Genomic DNA, 25619 nt, shown 5'->3' with positions numbered 1-25619 from the left:
GAGAGTGGCTTCAAAGAAGCCAAGGAGGGAGGGGGTTTTAAGAAGGATGGAGTAAGCCGTGATGTTAGATGCACTTTGATCTCCAGTAAGATAAAGGCTAAAAAGTGTCCAATGGCTTTTGCAATGAGAAGGTCTTTGGGGACTTCAGAGAGCAGATGCAAACAGCCATCAGCCCCTCACCCAGGCTGGCCAGGCACCCCAGAGGGACCCCCACCCTGATCCAGGACACCCTTCGGGGCAAACCAGCCGGCCCTCACCCATGCACCAGGCCTCTATCCTATATAATAAAAGGGTAATATGCAAACTGACCCTGACAGCAGAACAACTGGGAATGACTGGTCACTATGACACACACTGACCACCAGGGGGCAGACGCTCAATGCAGGAGCTGCCCCCTAGTAGTCAGTGCGCTCCCACAGGGGAGCTCTGCTCAGCCACAAGCCAGGCTGCCAGCTGCCAGTACAGTGGTGGTGGTGGGAGCCTCTCCCGCCTCCTCAGCAGCACTAAAGATGTCCAACTGCAGCTTAGGTCTGCTCCCTGCTGGCAAGTGGACATCTCCCGAGGGCTTCCGGGCTGCCAGAGGGCTGTCTGACTGCCAGCTTGGGCCCGATCCCCCATGGAGCGGGTCTAAGCCAGCAGGTGGACATCCTCCGAGGGGTCCCAGACTGCAAGAGGGCATAGGCCGGGCTGAGCCCCCCCCCCCAGTGCACAAATTTTTGTGCACTGGGCCTCTAGTTATACTATAAAAAGAAATTAGAGAAAACACCAAATGTTATTCATTCTACAAATTATGTGTCAGGCTATGTGCTAAAACATACATATACACAAACTAAAAATACAGTGGTGACTTTTATCCTATGTGTTAAACATCAGACTAAAACTTACCTGGTATATTTACCTTAGTATATTCGCATTTTGTGATCCCCATGTTTCTTATGTCAATAATATATATTGCAGCAGAACGAAATATACTTCAGACCTAGCCATGACACATTTCCCTTGTCCTTCTAACTCTACTCCCTAAAAACACCAGGCACAGAGCTGACCCTATCACCCGCCTTTTCTAATTAGGAAAGAACATTTGCTTATTAATCTTGTGGTCAAAATAGGACACACACACCCAGCTCCTCCCGTTAAAAAGAAAAATGCAAAAACCATCCTTAAAACTGTAGAATCTTCAATCTTGGGGTAAATGCTAACAAGAACATTAAGGAAGAATTGCCCTTAGATCAGCGATTTTCAACCGGTGTGCCACAAATTTTTTTTTTATTGTTTTTTTTTTGCCACAAGAATTTTTAAACCATGCAATAGCTGCCCATTTAGTCAGGGGTACTGACCTCTTTTTCCATTGCCAAATTAAAAAAGGACAACTGCCAGCATAACAACAGCTGTGCCGTGGGAATGGATCAAAATTATACCTCCTCTTTTGGGTCAGGTCGCTAAAAAATGTATTCTCGGTGTGCCGCAGGACTTTAGTGATTAGTGTGTGCGCCGGGAGACGGAAAGGGCTGAAAATCGCTGGTACACAACCTTCCGGCTGGGTGGGCAGTGCCAGGCGCAGCCCTCTCCTCCCAGCGCAGCCGCGGAGCCCAACCCGGAGGCGAGGCCCCGCCCCCGGAGCGCGCCACCCGCCGGCGGCCACACTGCGGCGGGGAAGCCCCACCTCTCGGGCTCTTTTTCCTTCCAATGGAGGGAGAAACCAGTTAGGAGATCCAATGGGAAAGGGACGGTCCCGCTGAGAGAAGACGAAGCCAATGGAGTGAGTTGCAAAGGCGCCCAGGGGAGGAAGATCCCGCCACTCCTCAGCTACGGGGCGACGTGCTCGGAGCCGGCGGGACCAATCGCCGCCGCCGCTCGCTCCCAGGCGCCCCGCCCCGGCGGCCGGTCGGCCCGGGGACTGACCTGAGTGACGGGGGCCCGAGGGCGAGAGGAAGATGGCGCCGGCCGTGCTCCTGGCCGCCGGGCTGCGCGTGGCGCGCAGGGCTGTGGCGGTCGCGGGGCCGCGGGGGCCGCAGGTGAGAAGCGGCTGTGGGGACCAGGAGGGGGCTCTGCGCGCCTGACGGCCACCAGGGCCGGGGACCGCGTTCCCCCCCGGCTCCCCAGACGCGCACAGCCCAGCGGCCTCGCGGGGACGGAGCGCAGCGTGCAAGTTCCATGGCTGTGCGGTGAGATCGGCCCGGTAGTCGCGGCATCGTCCTCCCCGAAACCTCGACGCGGGAGAAGCGAGCTGGCGATGACCTGCACCCTGCACAGCCCCGGGCGCCGGGGCCGGGGCCAGGGCCGGAGCCGGGGCCGGGGCCGGGCTGTGCAGTGGCTGCTGCCTCCTAAACCCGCCTGAAGCCCAGCTACCCCACGCCTGCTCCGGGCAGCCCCCTCGTGCCCCCTGCGGGAAGGGAGCTGCCGGTCTCCCTGCAGCCTGTCTGCTGCCCTGCAGGCTCCTGGCCTTCTGCTGAGTCCCAGTGTTAGGCTCTGTCTTCCCCACTTGGCCAGAGCGCCTGGAGGGGTCAGATTCATCCAGTCCTCCCCGCCCCCGCCACCCCCCCCCCCACACACACACACCCGCAGTGTGACAGCACCGACTTGAGAAGCCTTTCTGAGTTGGTGGGAAACTGGGACTTGCCTTCCCTCAATCCCCGGGGGCCGAGTTCACGGAACTGAACTCTTCCACTGATTCAGGGCCTGGAGTTAAAATTCACTGTCAAAGGGCACATGTGACACCTAGACGCCCTTGTGTCAAAAGGCAAATGTATTAAAATCTGAATAAAACAGGTCACATGGCATAAGATCAGACAGTAAGTAATGGAAATAAGTGGCAGCGTAAACAAGGTGAGAGTATATGGAAAGAACTCCAAGGAGTGTTAAAAGATGATGTAAACCGCTCCCTGTTATTTTACATTTGAAGCCAAGAGAAGGGACTTTTTTAAGGCAAATCACTAGTAAATAGGAACTAAGGGAACTAAGTCTCCAGGTTCTCATTCTGGATCTTTCCCCTGAACAGTGCTAAATTTCCTAGACATTTTAGAAGCAGAAATCACTGGGACTGCTGCTGAGTCCCATTACGGTACTGCCTGTTATCTAACTCTGGCCCTACTCTGCTGCTGATGGTCTGCAACTGAAGAACTGTTCCTTGGTATGGGAACCACTAATAGGTTCTTAGAAGGGTGACGTTCGTGACCAGCTTCTGTCAGCCCCAACTCTCTCCCTCGGTTTTGACCCACCTTCAGGTCCGAGGAGCTGCAGGTGTGAATGATGGAAACGAAGTGACCAAGGCCCAGCAGGCAGCTCCTAGGGGAACAGCCCCAACCATCTTCTCTAAGATCCTGGATCGAAGCCTTCCAGCTGACGTTCTGTATGAGGACCAGCAGGTGGGGTGCCCTTAGGACCCATCCCATAGGGATTTCATAGATACCATCCAGCCTGTGGCAGTAACACGGTGCCCTCTGGCCTGTCACTGCTCCCAGTGTCTCGTGTTCCGTGATGTGGCTCCTCAGGCTCCTGTGCACTTCCTGGTCATTCCCAAGAAGCCCATTCCTCGGATTAGCCAGGCTGAAGAAGAAGACCAGCAGGTGGGAAGAATAGGACAGGGTTTGGCTGGGGGACGCCCTGGATTCAGCTAGAGGTTTTGCTCCTTGTCAATAAAGCCACCTGTCTCCCTCCCCTTTCCCTGTAGCTTCTAGGACACCTTCTCCTTGTGGCCAAGAAGACAGCAAAGACTGAGGGGCTGGGAGATGGATACCGACTTGGTGAGTGGCTTAGCCATGGAGCCCCTTCACCGATGAATGTTCATACCTACTTCTCAATATGATCTTCATTCTTTGACCTTTCCCATGGTCCTGACTCACTAACCCCAAGCTCCCTTTCAGTGATCAACGATGGGAAGCTGGGAGCACAATCTGTGTATCACCTGCACATTCACGTACTTGGGGGCCGACAGCTCCAGTGGCCTCCAGGTTGAACCTACCAACTGACCAAGGACCCTGTGCCTGGATGATTGGATGGGGGAGAAGGAAAGGGACCCTGTGATCTAATAAACTTGCTCTCCCTCAATTTTGCATCTCTGTCTTAAATATATAAATTTTGCCACAAAGAGGAAGGAAAAGGTTATGATCGTCTTTGACTATGGTCTGAGTAAGAGACATGAAGGAGGCCCTTCCTGTATTTAAAGAAGCATTTGTCTATAGATCTGTGAGTCATGACTAGTGGCCCACCTGAGTCAAGCTTCCAGACAAGTAGCAGTAGGAATAAGCCTGAATGAGTAAGAAGAGACTAAGCCCAGCTGGCGTGACTCTATGAACCAGGAGGTCCCGGTTCAATTCCTGGTCAGGGCATATGTCCGGGTTGCAGGCACAATCCCAGTATGGGGCATGCAGGAGGCAGCCGATCAATGATTCTCTTTCATCATTGATGTTTCTATCTCGCTTTCCCTCTCCCTCTCTGAAATCAATTTTTTTTTAAAAAGAGACTGAATGTGAGATGTGTTCTATCATGGCCTTTATCCAGCTGCCAATCCAAATTATAAGAGGATCTGGGAGGAGGATGGTCAGTGTGAGGGCCTTTTACTGGGGGTGAAGTAATCACATCCCAAAAAAGCTGTTACCCTTTGACTAATCCCCGAGTCTCACCATTCTGCCTTTAAGCTGTTGTCTGGTGTATTTTCATTCTTAAATGTTTGAAAAGGCTACCCCCACTTTTGAGAATGAGCTACGGGGAAGCTGCTGTTATCCCCTACATAATAGCCCTGTGCCTGTCTCTAGCACAACCACCTTAGAAAGCTTAAAAGAATCATGCTTCGGTATGGAGGGAGAGGCCTTAGATCAGCGGAACCTTAAAAGCCGGGGATGAGAGGGAATGGAGTCCAAACGGAAAGAAAACTTCCCGCCCCGACCAGATTTAAGACTTCCGCCCCGCAGGGAACTTGCCCCCCCCACCCCCCTCTTCAACCCGGCACTTCCGCCCAACTGTAGTTCTGCGCAGGCTCCTGGAATTATTTGCTGTCTCTATGGCAACCGGGGTAGCTGGTGTCTGAAGATGACGACCTTTGAGTCTACGGAGGGATCAGGATCGAGGTCGCGGTGAGAGCCGCAGCTCTGGCTGCAGGCATTAGGGGACGAGGAAAGTCAGCGGACTTCCTTCCTCTGCCGAGCTTTTGACGCATCCGCTTTCTTTCAGATCTTTACCCGTACTGCCCAGCTCCGAAGGGGATGTCACTCCCAGGTCGGCCCTGGTAGCCGCAAGGGCAGCAGCGTCAGCAGCTGCTGCAGCCACTGCAGCCGTCTCCACTGCTAAAGCAGCTGTATTATCTGCAAAGACCCCAGGGCCCTATTCTGACCGAAGCCTCTCGGACCCCTCCTCTGATAGTGCTGCTGGGAAGCCCTGCACTGGACCCAGTTTTACCCACAAGATAGGCCATGGGAGACTTGGCTTTAAGACTGATGTTTCCTATATTGCTCGGCATCCCTGTTCTACAAATTACCTTAACACTAGCCCTAGAGCCGTTCCTGGCTCTAGCCCTGGCCCCGCTCCTGGCTCTAGCCCTGGCCCCGCTCCTGGCTCTAGCCCTGGCCCCGCTCCTGGCTCTAGCCCTGGCCCCGTTTCTAGCTCCAGATCTGGCCCCGTTCCTGGCTCCAGATCTGGCCCTGGCCCTGGCCGTGGCTATGGTTCTAGTAAAGGCACTCGTCTGGATTCTCGCCTTGGTTGTGCCTCTGGGCTTGCTCCAGGCAATGACCCTGAGCTCAGCCCCAACGCTCTTACAAGCTTCAGACATCCTGGGGCAAACCTGGTCCCTAATTATGCCTCCGGGAATCACTACCAATACTGCGAGCCTCAGAAACAACCCTGGACATTTTTGCCAGTTTCAGAACCTGTTGCCCAAAGGGGGCTATGGAAGACCCCTGAGGTTGAAGTGAAGTGTGAGGTTCTCGGTAAAACATTGCCACGGGGCCACTGCCTTCTCTACAACTGGGAGGAAGAGGTATTAAGGTTTTGACCTACTCCCTTTTCTTAAAGGGAGTTGCCTGGGGAAGATAGTAGTGTATGATGAGAGTGGGTAACAGAGGATAACATGATCACTCAACTTGGGGCCCACAGAGAGCCACCAACCATCTGGATCAAGTCCCAAGCGTGCAGGATGGCTCTGAGAGTTTCTATTTCCGACATGGACACCAGGGACTGCTAACCCTGCAGCTCCAATCACCCATGCCCCTCAGCACCACCCAGAAAGACGCATACCAGACCCCACGAAACCGCTGTCAGCCAATTCGAGGTGTGGAGCATGAGGGACTGGGTCAGAATGAGTCCACTAGTCAGAGAAAAAAGAGGAATTTCTGGTGGGACTATAGATTGTCCAATGGGTATAAGGGCAGCCCCCCACAATTTTCCTTCCTTTTCTCAACTTTGTTTATTCTGCGCCTGCTTCCTAACCAGACTTGTCAGCTCTGTCCACTCCCTGCCCCCACCCCCACTCCCACAGGAAAACGGGAAGCTATGCTGGAGATACTGCTGTGCCACCAGATCTGGTGAGAGTCTGGATGAAGGGGGAAGGGGAGGGGGAGGACAAAAACCAGGAAGAACGGCTTTTATGCCCCCATAACTGTATAGTAAAGAGGTGCAGGCAGAGCAAGAACTGACAAGGAAGCAATTTGAGGTTGAATCTGTGACACACCATGACTACAAAAAGGAGCTGGTGCAGGCAGGGGCTCCTGCCCCAACAAAGGTAAGAACCCATTCCACCCACATGTAAAGCTGAGCTTTGGGGGGCTGTGGGGGAGCAGCAGACCCAGAGGTTTAGAAAGGGAGCTTCAGGCCAAGAGTTATTCAGTATTTTTCCCTCACAGTCTCATGACTACTGCAAGGAGCAACCTGAGACCTTCTGGATACAGAGGGCACCACAGCTGCCGGTGTGTGAGGGTGACTGGATGTCGGGAGTGGGGAAGAAGGAAGGGAAGAGGTTGTTCTGTTCTGGCTTAGCAGAGAGTAGGCTCTGTCCTTCTTCTGGCATTCCTATAGGGTGTCAGTAACATCAAGACACTGGACACGCCATTCCGGAAGAACTGCAGCTTCTCAACACCAGTGCCTCTGTCCCTGGAACAGCCTTTTCCTGATGGACCTGAGAATTATTCCTACCAATTGGGACAAATCTCTTCTCTTGGCTGTCAGGGAAGAGGGCAGGGTGGTGAGGGGGGTAGAACCGTCTAAGGGTTGAGGAGGGAAGTGAGATGTGGAATATGGAATCTATTTCTGTCTGTACTGGAAAGGAGAGTAAGTGAATTCTGTTTATACTTGGTGAAGGGGCTTTACATAAAGGATTCTTTCTCATCCTGAGTCAGTGATTCCCTGAGTTTCCATGTTCATACCCATAACATTTCCTTGGAACTGCCCTTAACCCCGACTATGACATCATTATTTTTTGTTTGTTTTATATTTGACCAAAATATTCTGGTTTAGATACAGATATATACAGAAGGTAGGGAAGAAGGGGACCAGGCCAAAGAGGAGCAGGTATATGTACAAGGCTGAGCTTCAAAGGTCAAGAACTTCCATATAAGATAGGATTTTTGTGCACGCTGGTTTCCATCCCATATGACAATGTCCATGTCTGGTGTATGGAGAGATGATAGCCACTGCCTACCCAGGTACCAGTAGCAGGAGACTGACTTGAAAAGAATTGGGGTTTACAGAAGTCCAGCGGGTCCTTTCCGCTCTCCTAGGAGCCAGTAAGTTCGCATCTTTCCTTTTCCCTGGGAGTAGGGGAGTGGATATAATTCAGATTCTTCTATGTTATTCCCTTTATCTCCCTCTCTTCCCCCATGATCCCCATAGTCACTTTCATCCTCCCTTTCCAACCCTCTCCCCATGGCCTGCCGTCACCTTCATCTCCACATCCCCCCGAAGCTCTAGCTGGAAGCATCCTAGCTCATCCAGTGCATCCTTCGTAGTAGAGGAGACATGGATCTTCAGGGCTGGGGTGGGATGGGGAATGGTGGAAAGAAGAAGAAAAGAAAAGGCAACAGAAGAATTGGTGGTGTCAGAGAAAGCTTTACCCAACCACCACCCCTCAGGAGGCGCTCGGTCTTCCCAGTGCCCATGCACCAGAACCTAAATATGTCCAAGGATGGGGCAGTCAGGAGCTGTGGTCTCAGATTGAGAGATTTGGAGGAACTCTGAAAAGAAGAAAAAGGGGACACAGACTGAGACTGAAGCTGAGAGTGAGGGCTAATGTCTCACCTTGACCATTAGACTCCATTCGGGAAGCAGTGTTCACCGTGTCTCCAAAAAGACAATAGCGGGGCATCTTCAGGCCAACGACCCCAGCACAGACGGGCCCTATGAGAAGACACAGGTTGAGAGAGCCTGGGAAAGGTGGATACTAGGGCTGGAGTGAGCGTTAACCTTACCCGTGTGGACCCCTATCCGTAGCCTCAGCTGGTCATGGGGTCGGTGGCGAATGCGGAAGGAAGAAACTGCATCCAGTAATGCTAGGGCCATACGAGCAATTTCCGGGGCATGGCGTTGACCATTTCGGCCCGGGAGACCAGATACCACCATGTAGGCATCTCCAATCGTCTCCACCTGATTGAGAGGGGGATTAAAATGTCACTTGTACCTGTATCAGTTCCCAGGGAGGAGTGCAAGGAGATAAGCTGAACACCACTTGTCTCCTGACAGCCTTTGGAAGGTCAGAACATAGACTAGAAAAATAAGTGTTATGGTCCTGAGAATACAGGGGCAGGAAGGGGAATCTTTAAACCCTCCTGCTCCTCTCCAGTACCTGTGAATACTCAGTAAATGTTTGCTAAATTAATGGGCACCCTGTTTGCAACAGGACATGGGCAAACAGGTTCTGCTGTCAGGAAATGGGAAGCAAGAAAATAGGACAGAAGCTAGAAGAGGTCAAGCAGGCCCAATGAAATGGGCCTCAGACAGTCTAAACCAGCCGTGGGCAAACTACGGCCCGCGGGCCGGATCCGGCCCATTTGAAATGAATAAAACTAAAAAAAAAAAAGACCGTACCCTTTTATGTAATGATGTTTACTTTGAATTTATATTAGTTCACACAAACACTCCATCCATGCTTTTGTTCCGGCCCTCCGGTCCAGTTTAAGAACCCATTGTGGCCCTCGAGCCAAAAAGTTTGCCCACCCCTGGTCTAAACTGTCAAAAGTAAGAAGGCAGGGGCTTGGTTTTGTCTATTGTACTGTAGCTGTGTAAGAGAATGTCCCTGTCTTTAGGAACTAAACATTGAACAGTTTAGGATAAAGGAGAGCTATGTCTGAAACTTACTCTTAAATGCTTCAAAAAACAATTATATAGATTTTTAAAATAAAACAAATGGGGGGAAATATAAGAAATAGGTGAATCAGCCCTAGCTGGTTTGGCTCAGTGGATATGGCATCAGCCTGCGGACTGAAGGGTCTGGGGTTCAATTCCGGTCAAGGGCACGAGCCAGGATTTCAGGCTCGAACCCCAGTAGGGGGCCTGCAGGAGGCAGCCGATCAATGATTCTCTCATCATTGATGTTTCTATCCCGCGCTCTCCTTTCCTCTCTGAAATCAATAAAAATATATTTTAAAAATTGGTGAACCTTAGTAAAGGGCTATGGGAGGTCTGTATTACAATTATAACAGAGATGGCAGAGTAAATCCAAAGGGACAGGAAGGGATATTAGCCACACAATGTTACGCACTTTCCACAAGAATAGCTATTCCCATATTACACATACGACATCTGAGGCACAGGGAGCTCCTGTTACCTGCCCAAGGCCACACAATTAGCCACAAAGCCAATATGCAAATCCAATCTTTTAAGGTTCCGCTAATCACTATTGTGCTTACGCCCAAGCACAATAAAGCCCACCCTGTGCCAACTCAATGACTTCAACAAAAGGCTTTTACAACATAGCTTGTCCCTCACCCCAATTAATCATTCTGTACCCACATCCTGTATGATTCTTCCATGTCTGGAGGGGATGGAGAGAAGAGAAAAGATGGATAGGCTGTATTCATACCCTCAGGAAAATGGAGCAGATAGGGGCTAAATCTTGTGATGGTTCCCATTAGGGAAGCCTAAGGATTCACAAGAAATTCAACTGGAAGGTACAGTGAGAGTGCCAGAGCCTCATTGGTCTACAAAGGGCATTCTGGCTCTAGGATACTGGAGAGTCAGGAGGGAAAATGACCACAGAACAAGTAAGGTGTATGGGGTTCAGGGAGACTGGGTTTTAAAGTGGTCTAAGTGAAAGGGTAGCCTCAAGCTCTCACCTTGTAGACATCGAAGTTGTCAATTATGGCATCAAAGCAGGTATACAGGTCGTTAAGAAGTGTCACCACCTAATGAATGGATGGGAAAGTTGAAGCCCTGAGACTTGTGTCTAACCTTCTAAGCACTCTTAACCCAAAAGCCACATGGCAACTCCAGAACAAACCAATCTTTCAAGGATCCCTATGTCCCAGTGAAGCTCCCCCAGGTCGCTATCCCACCCCCTGGTCTCACCCATGGCTCTTACCTGCATGGGGGTGCTCTCTGCTGACAAAGCTGTGAAGCCAACGATGTCGCTGAAGTAGATGGTAACACTGTCAAAGGCCTCGGCCTGTACAGTCTCTCCCCGTTTTAACTGCTCTGCCACTGAACTAGAAAGCAAGGGTGCAGTCTGAGCCAAGCTCAGAAAGAGGAGGAGACAGAGAGAAAGGAAAGGAGTGTATGGCTGGATCAGAAATGAGTTCTAACATGAAAGCTGAGCCTGGTGGAGGAGAAGGAAGGTGGCTGGGAAGACGGCACAGTCTAGCGCAAGCAAGGTAAGCTGTAGAGGCGATGGGGGGAATGGAATGGGCTCCCTGGGGATGGTGGCTAAATGTCTCAAGTTGGGATTGTTCTACATACACTTGCTGGAGCAAAGGCATGGTAGACCAATGTCCTAAGAAGGCAGCACAGCTCATTTGGAGACAGGATGAAAACAGTCTCTAGCCACAAAGGCTCACTGTGGCCAGATGTAACAAAGCAGTTGGGAGGTGAGTTCTCAGGAGATTGATGAGGCAGAATCCAACAGAGCAGAATATCAAAGGAAAAGTCAGGAAGGGGGACAAAAGTCTCACTGGGGTAGAATTTGGTAGAGCAGAGCCTCAGCCTTGCGTTTCTCCTCCAGATAGGCCTGCGTGCGTTCCTCCACCAGCTTCTCCAAGTTGTTGGCATACTGCTCCATGCGCAACAGCAGATTGTCCAGTATGCTGGTGCCACCCTCCCTGGGGGAGGAGGCCAGAATATGGTACCTGCTCCAAGATTCTCAAGACTCCCAGTACTTTTCTACCCAACCCACCCTCTTGGACCCGACCAGCCCCACCTCATCCACTAAGCCTGATGAGGAGCCCTGCCCCTCGGTGCCCTCTCACTTGTTAAAGCGGCGAATGAAGCACTTAATCTGTCCAAAGTCTGGCCTCTCAGCTGGGTCCTGGGCCCAACATCGCTCCATCAGCAAAACTAGTTCCTCATTCAGTTGGGTCCGGTCAATGCTAGGCCTAAAATATGGCCGCTGACCATTTCTGACCTTCTGAACAATCTCTGAAGGAGATAAAGGGGTTGGATGAAGAACAGGGCCCCCCAGGTGGGGGTGGGGATGGGGGTAGTAGATTGACTCTCACCTTTGGGGCTAAGGTCCAGACTCTCCAAGTAGAAAGGACCACTGCGAAGTGCTATCTCCTGTAATATGATCCCAAAGCTATAGACATCAGCCTTCTGCATGCCTGTGGTTGGCAAGGGGTTCCCACTGAGTAGCTCTGGGGCAGTCCACAGCTTCTCTGAAAAGAGGGAATAGGCTGGTCCTCAAAAAAGGTATTCCCAAGACCACCTGGGTTCATCCCCATAATGCTCCCCATATTACTGTCACTCCATCTCCCTCTCCCACCTTCCCTAGGTGGAAATGACCAGGGCTAGAGGAGCCATATAAAAGTGGGTTTGAGGAGTTGTGGGGGGAGGTCTCACTGGCATAGAGGGCATGGCTGTCATCAGGTTCAGCAGTTGATCGGAAGCTGGCCAGGCCATAGTCTGTGATTTTGAGCACAAAACGACTATCCACCACACAGTTGGAGGACTTGAGACTCCCATGGAATGCAATAATGCTGTTATGGAGAAAGGCCATGCCCTGCAGGATACAGATCAAGTCATGAGATTGGATTGTTTCTGACTTAGGATGCCCCCTCTCCATGAGACAGGCATTAGCCAGCTATCTAAAGATCTTAGGGCCATAAAAACAGTAAGCTAGTTGTGGAAGGCTTTCTGTACAGTTTCTACCCAAGGAGACAGGCAGAATGGGATAACCATCTCCTCCTTGTGCCATGTGCAGGCTGTTGGTACCCAGGCACAAGGGAGAGAAGAAATGCTTATGAGGAGGGGCAAGGGGAACCGTCAGTTATTAGCCTGGAAAGGGCAGTCGGGCTTCTGCGTAGTGAAGGGAGCAGAACTATGAGAGTGAACTCCAAGAATGATATGACACCCATGGTGGCCTCCAGTGCATGGCCACTACTTAGGAAGGCATGGCTTGAGGCCCAAGCAAGTATCAAGAGTACTTAGATGTATCAAGGAAGATTAATGAGTTGTAAACCTTAGTGTATACCCATGTGTAGGTAGGCAAGTGGATGGAGGAGGAAATTGACCCACCAGAGGGGATGCTAGGCCAGAGAGAAAGTGTAGAAAATAGTAAATTAGAAAAACTTGGAAAAAAATAAAAATCTGGAAATGGACAAAAGTAGGAGACGACTGCCAAGCCAGTGCAGAAGCCTGAAACTTCTGGCCTCATAGGGCTGATAAAATAACCTTGTGAGAATTAAGCAGAAAAATCAAAGCTGGCCCGGCCAGTGTGACTCAGTGGTTGAGCATTAACTCATGAACCAGGAGGTCATGGTTCAATTCCAGGTCAGGGCACATGCCCAAGTTGTGGGCTTTATCCCCAGTAGGGGGCATGCAGGAGGCAGCCAATCAATGATTCTCTCTCATTATTGATGCTTCTATCTCTCTCTCCCTCGCCGAAATTTAAAATATATATATATATATATATATATATATATATATATATATATATATACACATTTATATTTTTTAGCAAAGCTGGCTTCAAGTGTGGTACAAATGATCCACTAGGCTAGCTTACTGACTATGACACTTGTTTCTAAACATCTGTCCAACCCGTGCAAGATTCAAATTTATACCATTAAAAATCCACGGACTTCTGGGTCACCTAAAATTAGCTAAAACGTAATATATTAGAAGATACCAAAGGTTTACTATAATTTTCCTTGGTTTCTTTTAGTTTTACTAGTAAATGTTCTTTTTCACATTTCAGTTTTTCTGAATAAAAGAACAGATATGCCAAATATTGGTCAGAGAATAAATTGTGGGGGAAAAACAAGCGATAAATATTTCTGGAGACCCCATTCATCTTTTCCCTGCTGAGAGATTTTAATATGAGCTCTTGGAGGGTTAAAAAATAAAATAAAAAAGATGGACAGAGATTTGAGATATCTAGGGAAGAAAGACAAAAATTCTCTACAAGTACAGGACTGTCTGTGGCAGATAAAACTCATTCCCCCAATTAAAAATCCCAGACCCTTTGTTTACCCATGATTACTCAACAATAGAAATAGGGGAAATGGAGAGAGGACTAGAAGGAGAAATCATAAACAAACATAGAAAAATGGAGGCATTTTAAAGTGGATGAACTCTTAATGAGGCGTAGGGAAGACTCACCTTAACAAGGTCATTAATGAGTGAATAACGAAACATCCAGTCCAAGTTGATGCTGTCATTTTCCAGAATATCCTGGCAAGTGACATGAAATGGATTATGCGACTACCCTCGTCCCACTAGCTATCAGCTGCCCAGAGTCAATGTAACATTGAGCCTGTCTCCTCCACCTCTGTGACCTCCACCTATCCCTCACCTGTAAACTCCCACGAGTACAATACTCAGTGACGATGCAAATGTTGGGAGGGTCTATGCAAGCACCAATGAAGCGAGTGAGGTGGTTGAACTGAACATCTCTCATCTAGGAAAAAAAGGGGGGGAAGGAAAAGAGAATTGAGAGAGCTAAAAATTAGATACAGAAATCTACCCCTATACGAGAGGGCCTTTCTCTCAATTGTACTTATAACTCAAAGTCATTTATAAATGAACCCACTGCCCTCCTAACCAATTTCACTCTTCACAGTCCTCCCCTTTCTCTTCCCTGTCCCTGTTTACCCCTTGCCCTTTACGTACATGTTTGAGTTCAAACAGAACCTGCCGGGTCAGCTCAATGCGCTTCTTATTCACATGTTTGATGGCAACAACATTTCCCTGATGGTGGGAGTGAAGGGGGGAAAGGAAAAATTAATATCAGAAGGCATTTCCGGGTGCTAGGAATACTGGAGAACTCTGGGAAGATCTAGGAGCTCAGCTGAACATTATGAGGGGCAGAGGTTCATGGGAAGAGGTGACAGATGGGAATGAAACAGGATGAAATGGTGGGGACCAGAACAAGCGGATGACTGTTCACCTTGAAGTGACCGGTGTTGGCAAAGATCTGGTATTTCCCATGGGCTGTCATAAGCGAGCCGTAACTGGATCCCCGCTGGGGCCAAGGGCAACATGGAGGCGGAAGGATGAAAGGAACATTAGATGATGGTGGTGGTGCAGGGGCTATCATTACAGGCCAATGTGCTGGGAAAGGTCCAGGGTAAGAAAGGACAGGAACTCAAAGGAAAGCGGAGGTACAGCTGAGACAAGGGCTCACCAGTGACAGTGTGAGGCGACTGCCTGCACCTTTGTGATATCGCTCTGAATTGCCAAACTGCAGCTCTTCCCAGCGAATGCGCCACAACATGCTAGCAAGCTCCTTCTCCAGCATCAGTTTTCTGTAAGGACTGCACACCTCAGTTGACTGGCAAGCCCGATCCTACCATCCCATAAACCAACGGTGGGGTTGCAGGGCTTCCCTGCAGCTCCTGAAGCTGCTATTGTTACACCCGAGACACAGGACTGACATATCTGACACACGCCGTGGGCTCATTTAGAAACACCAAGGCCAAAGGTAAAAGTTTTTTCTGAAAATGGCAGCATCCATGGAAAATTCGCCTTGGCCCTTATAAGACCCCACTCAAAATCTAGGTAGCATACCCCGTGTCGGACCAAAAGGGGGAAAACAACACCCAGGCTAAAAGACAACAAAAGAAAAAGGCTAGAGAGGAGGACATTAGGTCCAAGAGACGACCTCCAAATTAAGAGGCCTGCCCCCAGCCCATGGGATAGGGCAGTGATGGCGAACCTTTGGAGCTCGGCGTGTCAGCATTTTGAAAAACCCTAACTTAACTCTGGGGCCGTGTCATATATAGAAATTTTTTGATATTTGCAACCATAGTAAAACAAAGATTTATATTTTTGATTTATTTTATATACTTAAATGCCATTTAACAAAGAAAAATCAACCAAAAAAATGAGTTCGCGTGTCACCTCTGACACGTGTGCCATACATTCGCCATCACTGGTATAGGGACTACCTGGCCTCAGCCAGAATGCTGGATGGCAATGGGAGGTGGGAGGCGGGAGGTCAGTGGAAAAGCCCAGAACTCACCGGAAGATGAGAAAGCTGGAAACACCAAATATGATGAAGGTGATCCCTGTGCCCAGCGCCACAATTGCCAGAGTTGAAAATGGAGCTAAAGGGGAGAGGGGACCCTGAGGAAGACTGCGTGTGGGGCTGTAAGCATGGGGAGGGTGATGCTCAGGTGCAGGGAGGAGACAGATTTCTTGAGGGGAAGAGTGAGGAGGGGTGTAGAAGTAGAGGTAACAGTAGAGCTAAGGTGGGGCGTCAGTGAGGGCAGGGGGGACGGGAAGGAAGGGAGGAAGGAGTGCTCCCAGTCCCCGCACACACCCACTTTTATCACAGGATGGGTCGTCCAAGTCAAAGGCACAGGGGGGATTGTCCAAGGGCGGCGCCCCTTTCACCCAGGGGATAGGCCGTCCCGTCCACCAAATCTGCTTCTCAGCTCCTGCGTAGTGGGCTGCAGGCTGTGAGGAGAGAGAGGACTGGGCCCACGGGCCTGCTCCCACCAGCCTCCTCCCCAGAGCACCCTGCTCTTTGGCTGCTCTCCCCCAATCTCCTACCCACCCAGATGCAGCTCCAGCAGAGGAAACAGTCCCTGCCTCTGGTTCCTCTGATTCTGCCCCATTGAACCCATTGAAAGCTGGACTCGCAGAGCCCACACTCTCCTTCTTGCCTCCTCCTCCATTACCTGAAAGTCCCCAGAATCCAGGTCTCCCATGGCCCACAGGACAAAATCGGTCTCCCGGTCATTGTTCTTGTCCATAACAACCAGTCCAGTTACACCTGAGATAGAAAAGCATAGCCCTTACTTTGAGATCTACCTTAGGGCCCTCGCTTATCTCCACAGTTCCTCCAATTTCCGCACAGTCTGTCCCTGACCCTGCTTTTATTTTTATTTTTTAAAATATATTTTTATTGATTTTTTACAGAGAGGAAAGCAGAGGGATAGAGAGTTAGAAACATCAATGAGAGAGAAACATTGATCAGCTGCCTCCTGCACACCCCCTACTGGGGATATGTCTGGAACCAAGGTACATGCCCTTGACTGGAATTGAACCCGGGACCCTTCAGTCCACAGGCCGACGCTCTATCCACTGAGCTAAACCGGTCAGGGCCCTAACCTCACTTTCAATAAGTGTCCACTTCTGCCATGTTTCTGACCCCTATTAACTCTCCTCCCTGCCTAATATCTGTATTTTCTTCTACCCACTCCACTTCTGAGCCTGATAGCAGCCCTCTGGCCTCCATCTGACCCTCTTTATTACCGTGGTATCTTCGTCCCTGCATTTTTTCCACAATTCGAAGTCCATCTTCCCGGGTGCCTCCTTCCTGTATTGTCTCCTTCAGGACTTCGGCATATAGCAGGATCCCATCGTAGAAGCAGCCGGCGATGAGGTTCATCTGGGGGTGGAAACTCCAGCAGTGCTCTCCAGTATCCTGCCAGGCCCCAGCCCCACCCCCTTTCCCATCGCTGGGGTCTCCTTCTACCTCTTCTCTCTTCTGGTTTGCTTTCTTCCCTCCTCTCATTCCTAAGATTCACCCCTACCTCACTGGATGCTAGAGCAGAAGGAAAATCCTGGACGGAAGTGGACAGCCCCCAACGTAGGGCTGGCTCCACGGCCACTGCTTAATGCTGAGTCAGGAAGGAGAGCTTCCCTCAAAGCCTGGCCTGATCCTCAGGAAAGAGATCTACTCACCAGGGAGGGGGCCAGCTCCACACCAAAGTCTTCCCGGGCTCTTATCAGAAGGCGATTCTGGAATTCCTGATACTCAGGATTTGGGGGTTCTCGGTATGTGATGACCAATACCATCTGTCCCAACAGCACATGGGGAAGAGTGAACAGGATGTCCAAGATGGATTTTAGGGTAAGAGGGGAAGCAGGAGAGGACACTTGGTGAAATACACATGATATAAAATATACGCGGGTGAGTCTGAAGGCTGAGAGGATGCTAAACTCTATGTTGTGTGCGTGTGTGTGAGGGGGTACGTGTAGCGTGTGTTTAATACATCTGCGGAGAGGGCTGGCGCACCTCCATGAAAAGTAGACAGGATGGTTCTGGGACAGTGGAGCCTGGTCTTCCATCCCCGGAGCCCAGCCCCTCATCTTCCCGAAGCCCCTACACCACCTAGGCCTCCTTACAGAGCTGCCACAGCACTCACAGCATCTCTGTCCCAATCTTTCTGGGTACCTGGTCATGCTCAAGGGCCTCACTGGGCAACAGCTCCTCTCTGAGCGGTTAATTACTGTTAATAGTATCAGTAAAATGTTTACATTTCTATTTGGGACATTTAAACACAGTGCCTCCACCCTGTGAATCAGAGAGATTTCAGGTCCTATGACAACTGGGGGAAATACTTTGAGACAGTGATTCCATCTGTGAAAAGCCGTAAGCCCATTCATTCAACGTGTGTGGAACACCTACCATAGGCAGCACGGTCCTGCATACTGGCACAATCCTACACGTCACTAGGTAATAGACATGCGTCACAGAGGAAACACACAGTCACACACCTACACACATTTCATAGATAAGTTAACAACACATTTGTTCTCAGCCACGCACACATCTCACTGGCCACAAGTCAGGGTGTCCCTGTCTCTCACTGGGGTGTCTGCCTCACTCCCGCTGGCCTCACACATTTCCCTTCTCTTAGCTGATGAACACACTGGCTTCCACCTCCACCCCAGTCCTGCACAGTCATTGAGACTGACCTCTGCCTTGGACGGGAAACTGGCTCTGCAACCTCAGGGAAAGACCTCAGATCTATATATATTGTGAAATGTGACACTGGGGAATGACAGGTTTAAATCTAGTCATTTCTATCAGTTTTGTTTGCTCTTGCCACAGAAAGCCCATATAGAGATACCAGACATGTCACATATGATCTATTTTATATCAATGTATCCCAGGTAGAAAATAATGAAGCCAGTTTCTAATGTACATTCATTATAGCCTGGAGTTTGCTTTGTGAGGTAATATTCTTATTCTTACTGGAGCATTCAGATGCTTGATCACACACTTCTAATGCCCTCCTGCTCTTGGGCAAAATTAAAAAGGAGAGAGGGACTGAGGATGGGGTTGGAAGGGTTCGTTGAGTAACATCTGTTCCAAGAATAAAAGAAACATAGGAGGGTGGGATATTGTTGGCAAACAATGAAAAAGTCAGTAAAAGGGCTGGAAAAGATCAGGTTTAACACAATTTATGTTTCCATATAAAGGCTAATGATAGGTTTTTCATGTTTTTAAACAGTAAACCTAGAGAGGTTTGTTTGTTTACTAGACTAGCAGTTCTCAAACTTCTTGGTCTCATGACCCCTTTACACTGCTAAAAATTATTGAGGACCCCAAAGAACTTTTGTTTATTTGGACTATATCTATCATATTTACAATGTTAGAAATTAAAACTGACAAGTTTTTTAAACACAAGCACACTTCCCATAGCAGCCAGAGGATGACATCATCACACGTCACGTAGCCTCTGGAAAACTCCACTGGACAATCATGGAAGGAGGGTGACAGAGGCAAATAACATCTTAGTATAATTTTTAAAATAGTTTTGACCTCATCGTTGCCTAAAAGGATTTCAGGGGCCCCCAGGATCCCAAGACCACACTTTAAAAACTGCTACACAAGACTGTTTTGCTGGGGTTACTAGCTAGTAAGAAATGGAAGGAAGGAAGGAAGGAAGGAAGGAAGGAAGGAAGGAAGGAAGGAAGGAAGGAAGGAAGGAAGGAAGGAAGGAAGGAGAGAGAGAGAGAGAGAGAGAGAGAGAGAGAGAGAGAGAGAGAGAGAGAGAGAAAGAAAGAAAGAAAGAAAGAAAGAAAGAAAGAAAGAAAGAAAGAAAGAAAGAAAGAAAGAAAGAAAGAAAGAAAGGAAGAACCTTCAAAGAGTTTCTGTGCTTGTGCGGGAATCAAAAAGAAGTGAAGGTAAGTACTTATGTCCTATTTCACAATGGATCCCAGGTGAAAAAAACCCACACAAAACAAGCAAAGGCCCCCCGCCCCCCCCCCCCACACACACACACAGACATGCACAAAAAAAGGGTTTAGCAGTGGGTGGAAGCCAGGAGTGCGCCCAGGAAGAGTGCAAGGGCAGCAGACGCTGCCTCTGCCTGAGGGGCCACCCACACTGCGACCTGCTCCAGCAGCCGCAGGAAGCCCTGTTCACTGTGACTTAAAAAGACAAAGAATGGTCTCCCCAAGAGGTTCACCTTCCACACAGCCCTTGGTTTAGTGCTTATTCCATTCTAGCTGCATGTGTCCCCACCTAGGTCGTGGCCTCTGCCTGGCTTCAAATGCTCAGTCAGGGGCTCTGGGTCCTCAGAGCCTAGTCATTTGCTTATTAAGTTCCACTGCATCTGCTTATCTTCCCTGGTTGATCATCCTGGTTTACAGCACCTGCCAGCTCTATTCCTGTCTAGACGAATCCCTAGCCCTCTCTCTGCTGTCCCCAACATACACCTTAATTCAGTTCAACAAATATGTACTCAGCACATGGAATACAATGATGAACATGATCCCTGCCCTCAAGCAGCTCTCCATGAGCTGGGACCTTTCCTTGAACATGAGACCCTCCTGGGAAAGCTTTGAGCATCTGTAGCAAGGCCTCCTCGCCTCTGCTGCCACCTGTTTCAGACTGGCTTGGTTTGGGACCCGAGTGGGCCAGGTATCTCTGGAGTAGGGTGCTCTGCTCTTTAATCCTTGGCTGGACCTGACCACCCAACTTCCCTCACCCTTCCCCTGCTTCAGCTTTGGAAAAGGACGAGAGTAGCTTTGCCAGAGGACACCCTTTCATCCCCTTATCCCCACCCCACCCCAAACCTTGGTTTTCCCATCAGCATATTCCCAACTGCCTGTTTCCCCTTCTGTTGTATTGTAAGAAAACTCTCCCTCTGTCTTTCTGTCTGAATAATGCCTACAATGAATAGGAAGACTGGGAATTAATTTATAGAACTGTTAGCTAACAATATCCCTCCTTCCCCTACCCTAAGTGCTGGGGCCCCTTGGCTGATAGAAATTCTCATGCAAGAAACAGAGGTGTTCCTTCCACAGAAAAAATACATCCCAAAGGCTATGGGATCCTCCCATCCAGGAAGGTCCTAGGGACCTTCCTCGACCAAACTGGCTAAATACAATCCCCTTGTTATTTTTCTTCTTTATACCGGTCTATTGTCTTTTTAAAAAATTTACTAACATATCACCATTTATGTTTGTATTTGTTTGCTTAATGTCTGTCTATTCTACTAAATGTAAGCACCAAAAAGGCAGGGACTTCATCTGTTATGTTCTCCACTGTATATCAATACCTAGCACAGTGACTGGGACATAACAGGTGTTCAATAAACACTAAGAGAATAAGTCAGCCTTCAAATGAATTAAACACTGAGTGAATAGTATATAAACTCCACAGTAGACAGAGTTAAGTACAAGAGTAGGAAACTCATTCTAACCCGGGGATTCAGGGATTGTTTCCAAGAAGAGAAAATAATCGGTCTGAGCCTTGAAAAATCTGCGAGCATTATCCAGATGAACAAAGGTGAGAAGGCTGTTTTGGGCAAAAGTTATGACATAAAACCTGTCCTGCCACTGCCTGTTCAGGTGTGACAGTCACAAAGTCATACTCAGGCATGCAAACAGATAATCTCATTCAAAGTCAGATGCACGTTAGTCAGTCACAATCACATGTACAAATCTTACTCATGAAATCTTACTCCTTGGAGAAGATGGCCATCTAAGTCCAACCCTCATAAACGTCTACTTAGCGTCAAAGAATCTCCAAGCTAAAAGGACCTTAAGGTTATACCATACACCATCCCAAATCCTTTTTGGGAAAAGGAGGGATATGGATAAATAAATAATAAATACTTACATACAAAAGTCAGTGAAATATTGGTGAGCAGATCAGGGAACAATTCATGGGTAGGATCTTGAGAGGCAGAGATTTTGGGGGAAGGAAGAGTATTCAGACAAAATAATCAAAGAGCACAAAGGTGGGGGCAGAGAGGCCCAGGGGTCAGGGGCTGGAGTACTTGGCATGAAGGGCAGTAGGAGGTAAGACTGAAAAAGTAGGTTGAGGACAGACTGTAGAAGGTCTTAAATAAAATGAGTTGGGACTTAATTCTGTAGGAAATAAGACATTGAAAGTTTTGATAAGAGGAGTGAAATGAACAGAGTCATGTCAATTCTCCCTACAAACTGTTTCTCAAATCCATTTGTTTCCATGCCTGCTATCATCACCCTATTTCAAAGTCATATCACCTCACTCCATTCTAACCTTTCACGGGTGGCCTCACTGCCTCTAGCCTCCTCTTCTTCCAATCCAACCCGAATTCTGTTGTTATATTTCTCTTTAAGAAAAAATCTCAAGGATCCACAGTCAAGTCCAAGTGCCTACATATTAGCTCAGAGCTCTCCTTACATACATAAATCAGTGAAACACTATTTCCTGTACCTATGTCAGGTGAACCCTTCTTTCTTGTTAGGTCAGTATCTTCTTGATCCCCTAAACATGCCCATTCCAATCTTTTTCTCTTTGCTCAGGCTGCCTGGATCCTCGCTCACATGCTGCCTAGGACTATGACATCTATCTTTAAAGTCACAACAGCCAAAACCGGTTTGGCTCAGTGGATAGAGTGTCAGCTTGCGGACTGAAAGGTCCCAGGTTTGATTCCGGTCAAGGGCATGTACCTGGGTTGCGGGCACATCCCCAGTAGGAGATGTGCAGGAGGCAGCTGATCGATGTTTCTAACTATCTCTCTCCCTTCCTCTTTGTAAAAAATCAATAAAATATATTTTAATAAATAAATAAATAAATAAATAAATAAAGTCACAACAGTCTCACTTCCTTTATAAAAGCCATCCCTAACCCCAGCCACATTGACGCTCCCTCCTCTGAACCACTGAAGTTCTTAGTGCTGTTCCAGGATACACAATCATATCTTTTCTAGCACTTGTACCTAATTGTATCACATCACGCCTTGCCCCTCCAAAAAGGGTGCATGCCCTCCTACCAGCTGGGACCAGACCTTTTCCTGAACTTTTCTCCCCCACACTACGGTCTACTCCTGGCGCTTAGGAAAGTCAGTGTTCTGGGATCCTGGGAGGTAGCCTTGGCAGACGCACTGAAAAGGACTCACCAAGGTGAGGGAGTAGTAAAGAATGATACTAGACTAGAAAAGCCTCTGTTCCTTTCACTCCTGCAGCTCACAATCCCTGCCCTGTTCCTGGGCTCCTGTGGGGTCTTGAGAGAGACAGAGAATCTCCAAAGAAGCTCCATTTCCCCCACCTCTTTCAAGTTTGGCTTAAATGATACCTGAAAGGCCTCTCTGAGGGCCTGGGCCTGTTCCCATGTGCGATTGTCCTGCCAAGGCCGGCCTGCACGGAGACTCTCCCCAAAGACATCCAGGTAAAAGAAGACATAATCCCCATTGGTCAGGTTCTCCCTCTGGGCCTGAAGCAGGATCTCATGCAGCATCTCCAGAGGGCCGCAGATGTACACAACTGGGAGCAGGTATACAACAGGGGGCACCCTGAGAACGCATCCAGGTCCCCAGGCAGCCCCCTCTCTGAAACCATCCGCACTGCCATCATTGGTAAGGAAGAGTGTGCCCTAAGCTATCAACCACCCAACAGATGCTCCCCACCCTTCCCCTGGGAGTCTATGTCATAAGTACCCCGGGGCTGTGTGGACCATCTGGCTGAGGTCAGAGCCTGACCCAGCCCCAGAGGAAGGGAGCTATCAGCCTGAAGCCCCTCCTCTTCCCAGACCCCTGCCTGCTGCTCCCCACCCAGCCCTCCTCACTCCCCCACTGCCCTGCCTTTCCCAGGGCTCAAAGGCCCTGGCTGCTCAGAATTTCTCAGTTTGAGCTTTACATGTCTTGCCCAACCCCATCTGTTGAACCCCGAAGCCCAGTGATAAAGTCATCCATGTTTCAGTGATTTATCATAGACCCACACTAGAAGGGGTCTTGGGATCCCAGTCTCTGCTCACAGATAGTCATCCATTTTGAAGTGGCCACCAACTCATTCACTACTCTAGGGCACTCTCATTGCTCCCCAAATTCAATTTCTCCCAACCCCACCTTGTCCCCTGACACAAGCTTCACCCCTCATACTATCTTCTTCCTTGTTTACATCTGCCTATGACGTCAGCAAGCTCCCATCATGTCATGCCCTAGCCCTCACACAGGTGTTCTGTCCACATGCTTCTGGACCCCAACCACCACAAACAGCTCCTCCACGCCTGTCTCCATCTGAGCCTGCCCATGAAGACCGCAGATGAGCCCCAAGAATACAGTGACCCTCCTCCCTGACCCTCCGAGAGCCGCGGCCACACTCACTGCGCCCGTTGGACCGGATGAAGTGGGTGGCCTGCTCGGGACCCCCAGGCTCACGGGCGTACACGTGGTGCTGCACGCTGAGGTTGTTGCCCTGCAGGGCCTCGAAGACGCCCTCCACGGTGAAGTAGTGAGGCCGGTCGTCCGTGCGAGCGTCCAGATACAGCAGGGCCGCGCGGGTCGTCCAGTTGAAGTGCCCGTGTAGCGTCACCACGAACTCACCCAGCTTGGGCGCGGAGGGGCCGGTGCGCACCAGGGTCCGGTAATGCTCACTCTTGGCCGCAAAACCAGAGGCCACAGCCCCCGCCGTCAGCAAGGGAAGGCGCCAGTGGGAGGCAAAGCGGGCCACAGAGGCGGCGGGGTACACGCACCCGGGGCCCAGCAGAAGGTCGGGGTCATGGTACAGCTTGAGGTCCACAGCGCGCAGGGGTGCCAGGTACTCGGAGCAGGCGCCGTCTAGTTCGGAGCTGACAAACCGCAAGTCCACGGGCAGTGCCCGGCCTAGCGCTTCCACGGCTAGTGCCACCGCCGGACCCACCCGGGGCCAGGCCCAGGCATAGCTCAGGTTGTGTTCTGGCAGCACCACCGCCAGCGTCAGGTTCCGAGCCAAGGGAGGACGCACCCCACCTGCCAGGGCTGCCACCACTAGCAGGAGTGATGGCAGTGCCATGGGGAGGAAGCAGCAGCCCCGCCGGCCCCAGAACCGGGGGCCACCCTGGCCTACCCTGCAGGCCCGAGCACCACCCAGCCTGGAACCGGGGACGACGGCCAGGCCAGGGGAGAGGAGAGGGCGAGCCAGGCAGGCAGGGAGCACAGTGGTGGGGGGAGAGGGGGGATGGAGGGCCCCGGGGTGGGTGAGGGCTGAGGACTAGGAGCGGGGTGGCGGGAGGAGGGAGGGGCCGAGGGGCTGCCACTGGGCTGGGGGCCGTGGGGTGAAGTCGGCTTCTGGATCCAAAGTTAAGAAGGAAAAGGGCATCCGAGGCTGCGATGGGGTGGGGGCCGGGGGGGAGGCCGGTCCAAAGGAAAGGCCTGGGGGGCCGTCGCAGCTGGAGGGGTTAGGAGGGCAGAGAGCGGCGCGAAGGTGGACCACGGGGTAAGGTGGGAGGGCGCCCGCCCCGCGGAAGGACGGGGACATGGGCAGGCGGGCAGCGAAGCAAGGCCCGGCCGGAGGGCGGAGAAAGGCAGGGGCAGCTCTCCCAGGGAAGGCTGCTCCGGAGCTCCAGCTCGGACTAACGGGCCCAGGGCGCTGGTCCCATCCGGAGCTGCGGCGGCCCCGCCCGTGTCCCCACTCCGCTCCGCTCCGCCGGGCCGGCTGCAGGCGCTGCCGGCGCTTCCTCCCGCCCCCCGCCTGGGCCCCGGCGCCGCTCGTCCAGGTCAGGTCGCCGCGGCCCGGCCCGTCTCCGCTCGCTGCGGCGGCGGCGGCGGCGGCCGAGTGTGACTCCCCGGGCAGGCCGCCCGCCCCCGCCCCCGCCCCGCAGGCCCTCCTCCTCCCCTCCCGGCCCCACCCTCCGGGGCCTGCCGGCTCCCAGCCTCCACCCCCCAACGGGGCCGCCTGGGGTCCTCCCAGCTCTCAAACCCACCGGGACAACTCGGGGGCTCCGCACGGGGCCTCTCGGGCCGGCGAGGTTTCCGGGTGTCCCTGCACCTAAGGGCCTGCCCCTGTGGCCCCCGGGCTCTCTCTGCCTCCCACTCTCCTATCAGCCCTCAGGATCCCTC

At 50.8% G+C, this 25619-nt stretch overlaps 3 protein-coding genes across 10 annotated transcripts; 2 read left to right on the top strand and 1 right to left on the bottom strand.

Annotated features, from left to right (window-relative positions):
• The first annotated feature begins 1778 nt into the window (after positions 1-1778).
• On the top strand, positions 1779-4047 carry HINT2 (histidine triad nucleotide binding protein 2). 2 transcript variants are annotated; one of them, XM_059657290.1, is made up of 5 exons: positions 1779-2015; positions 3225-3365; positions 3462-3566; positions 3671-3743; positions 3853-4047. In XM_059657290.1, the coding sequence occupies exons 1-5, from the start codon at positions 1935-1937 to the stop codon at positions 3864-3866; spliced, it is 414 nt and encodes a 137-aa protein (XP_059513273.1). In that variant the 5' UTR covers positions 1779-1934; the 3' UTR covers positions 3867-4047. The 2 variants fall into 2 exon arrangements, with proteins under 2 accessions (XP_059513273.1, XP_059513272.1); XM_059657289.1 differs by having other exon boundaries at positions 1781-2015; positions 3864-4047.
• A 908-nt stretch (positions 4048-4955) lies between these two features.
• SPAG8 (sperm associated antigen 8) lies at positions 4956-7314 on the top strand. 4 transcript variants are annotated; one of them, XM_059657316.1, is made up of 7 exons: positions 4956-5072; positions 5170-5971; positions 6088-6262; positions 6470-6515; positions 6598-6712; positions 6834-6896; positions 7006-7314. In XM_059657316.1, exons 1-7 carry the CDS (start codon positions 5029-5031, stop codon positions 7192-7194), a joined length of 1434 nt encoding a protein of 477 aa, XP_059513299.1. In that variant the 5' UTR covers positions 4956-5028; the 3' UTR covers positions 7195-7314. The 4 variants fall into 4 exon arrangements, 2 of the variants coding, with proteins under 2 accessions (XP_059513299.1, XP_059513298.1); XM_059657315.1 differs by having other exon boundaries at positions 6088-6515; XR_009447656.1 differs by having other exon boundaries at positions 6424-6896; positions 7006-7091.
• An 84-nt stretch (positions 7315-7398) lies between these two features.
• Positions 7399-25353, bottom strand: NPR2 (natriuretic peptide receptor 2). 4 transcript variants are annotated; one of them, XM_059657306.1, is made up of 22 exons: positions 23907-25353; positions 22880-23067; positions 17263-17376; positions 16831-16966; positions 16254-16348; positions 15897-16029; positions 15593-15677; positions 14756-14885; positions 14519-14593; positions 14242-14319; positions 13925-14029; positions 13732-13803; positions 11971-12130; positions 11631-11786; positions 11382-11550; positions 11088-11234; positions 10502-10625; positions 10257-10325; positions 8394-8568; positions 8224-8322; positions 7867-7958; positions 7399-7736 (listed from the first exon to the last, which is right to left on the bottom strand). In XM_059657306.1, exons 1-22 carry the CDS (start codon positions 24571-24573, stop codon positions 7671-7673), a joined length of 3135 nt encoding a protein of 1044 aa, XP_059513289.1. In that variant the 5' UTR covers positions 24574-25353; the 3' UTR covers positions 7399-7670. The 4 variants fall into 4 exon arrangements, with proteins under 4 accessions (XP_059513289.1, XP_059513290.1, XP_059513291.1 ...); XM_059657307.1 differs by having other exon boundaries at positions 14756-14876; XM_059657308.1 differs by lacking the exon at positions 14519-14593.
• Between the last annotated feature and the right edge of the window lie 266 nt (positions 25354-25619).

Source organism: Myotis daubentonii, chromosome 11 (assembly GCF_963259705.1).
Source record: "Myotis daubentonii chromosome 11, mMyoDau2.1, whole genome shotgun sequence".
NCBI lineage: Eukaryota > Metazoa > Chordata > Mammalia > Chiroptera > Vespertilionidae > Myotis > Myotis daubentonii.
This window is presented reverse-complemented; position numbering and strand designations above follow the sequence as displayed.

Bases quoted from the DNA above. Each gene is read 5' to 3' on its own strand.
- SPAG8 (XM_059657315.1), top strand. From the start codon at position 5,029: ATGACGACCTTTGAGTCTACGGAGGGATCAGGATCGAGGTCGCG. The intron at 5,972-6,087 runs GTATTAAGGTTT...TGGGGCCCACAG, and splicing joins TCTACAACTGGGAGGAAGAG to AGAGCCACCAACCATCTGGA. The intron at 6,713-6,833 runs GTAAGAACCCAT...TTTCCCTCACAG, and splicing joins GGGCTCCTGCCCCAACAAAG to TCTCATGACTACTGCAAGGA.
- HINT2 (XM_059657289.1), top strand. From the start codon at position 1,935: ATGGCGCCGGCCGTGCTCCTGGCCGCCGGGCTGCGCGTGGCGCGCAGG. The intron at 3,567-3,670 runs GTGGGAAGAATA...CTTTCCCTGTAG, and splicing joins CTGAAGAAGAAGACCAGCAG to CTTCTAGGACACCTTCTCCT. The intron at 3,744-3,863 runs GTGAGTGGCTTA...GCTCCCTTTCAG, and splicing joins GGGAGATGGATACCGACTTG to TGATCAACGATGGGAAGCTG.
- NPR2 (XM_059657306.1), bottom strand. From the start codon at position 24,573: ATGGCACTGCCATCACTCCTGCTAGTGGTGGCAGCCCTGGCAGGTGGG. The intron at 14,030-14,241 runs GTACGTAAAGGG...TTTTTTTCCTAG, and splicing joins TTCTGTTTGAACTCAAACAT to ATGAGAGATGTTCAGTTCAA. The intron at 11,235-11,381 runs GTGAGAGGGCAC...CTCCTCCCCCAG, and splicing joins TTCATTCGCCGCTTTAACAA to GGAGGGTGGCACCAGCATAC.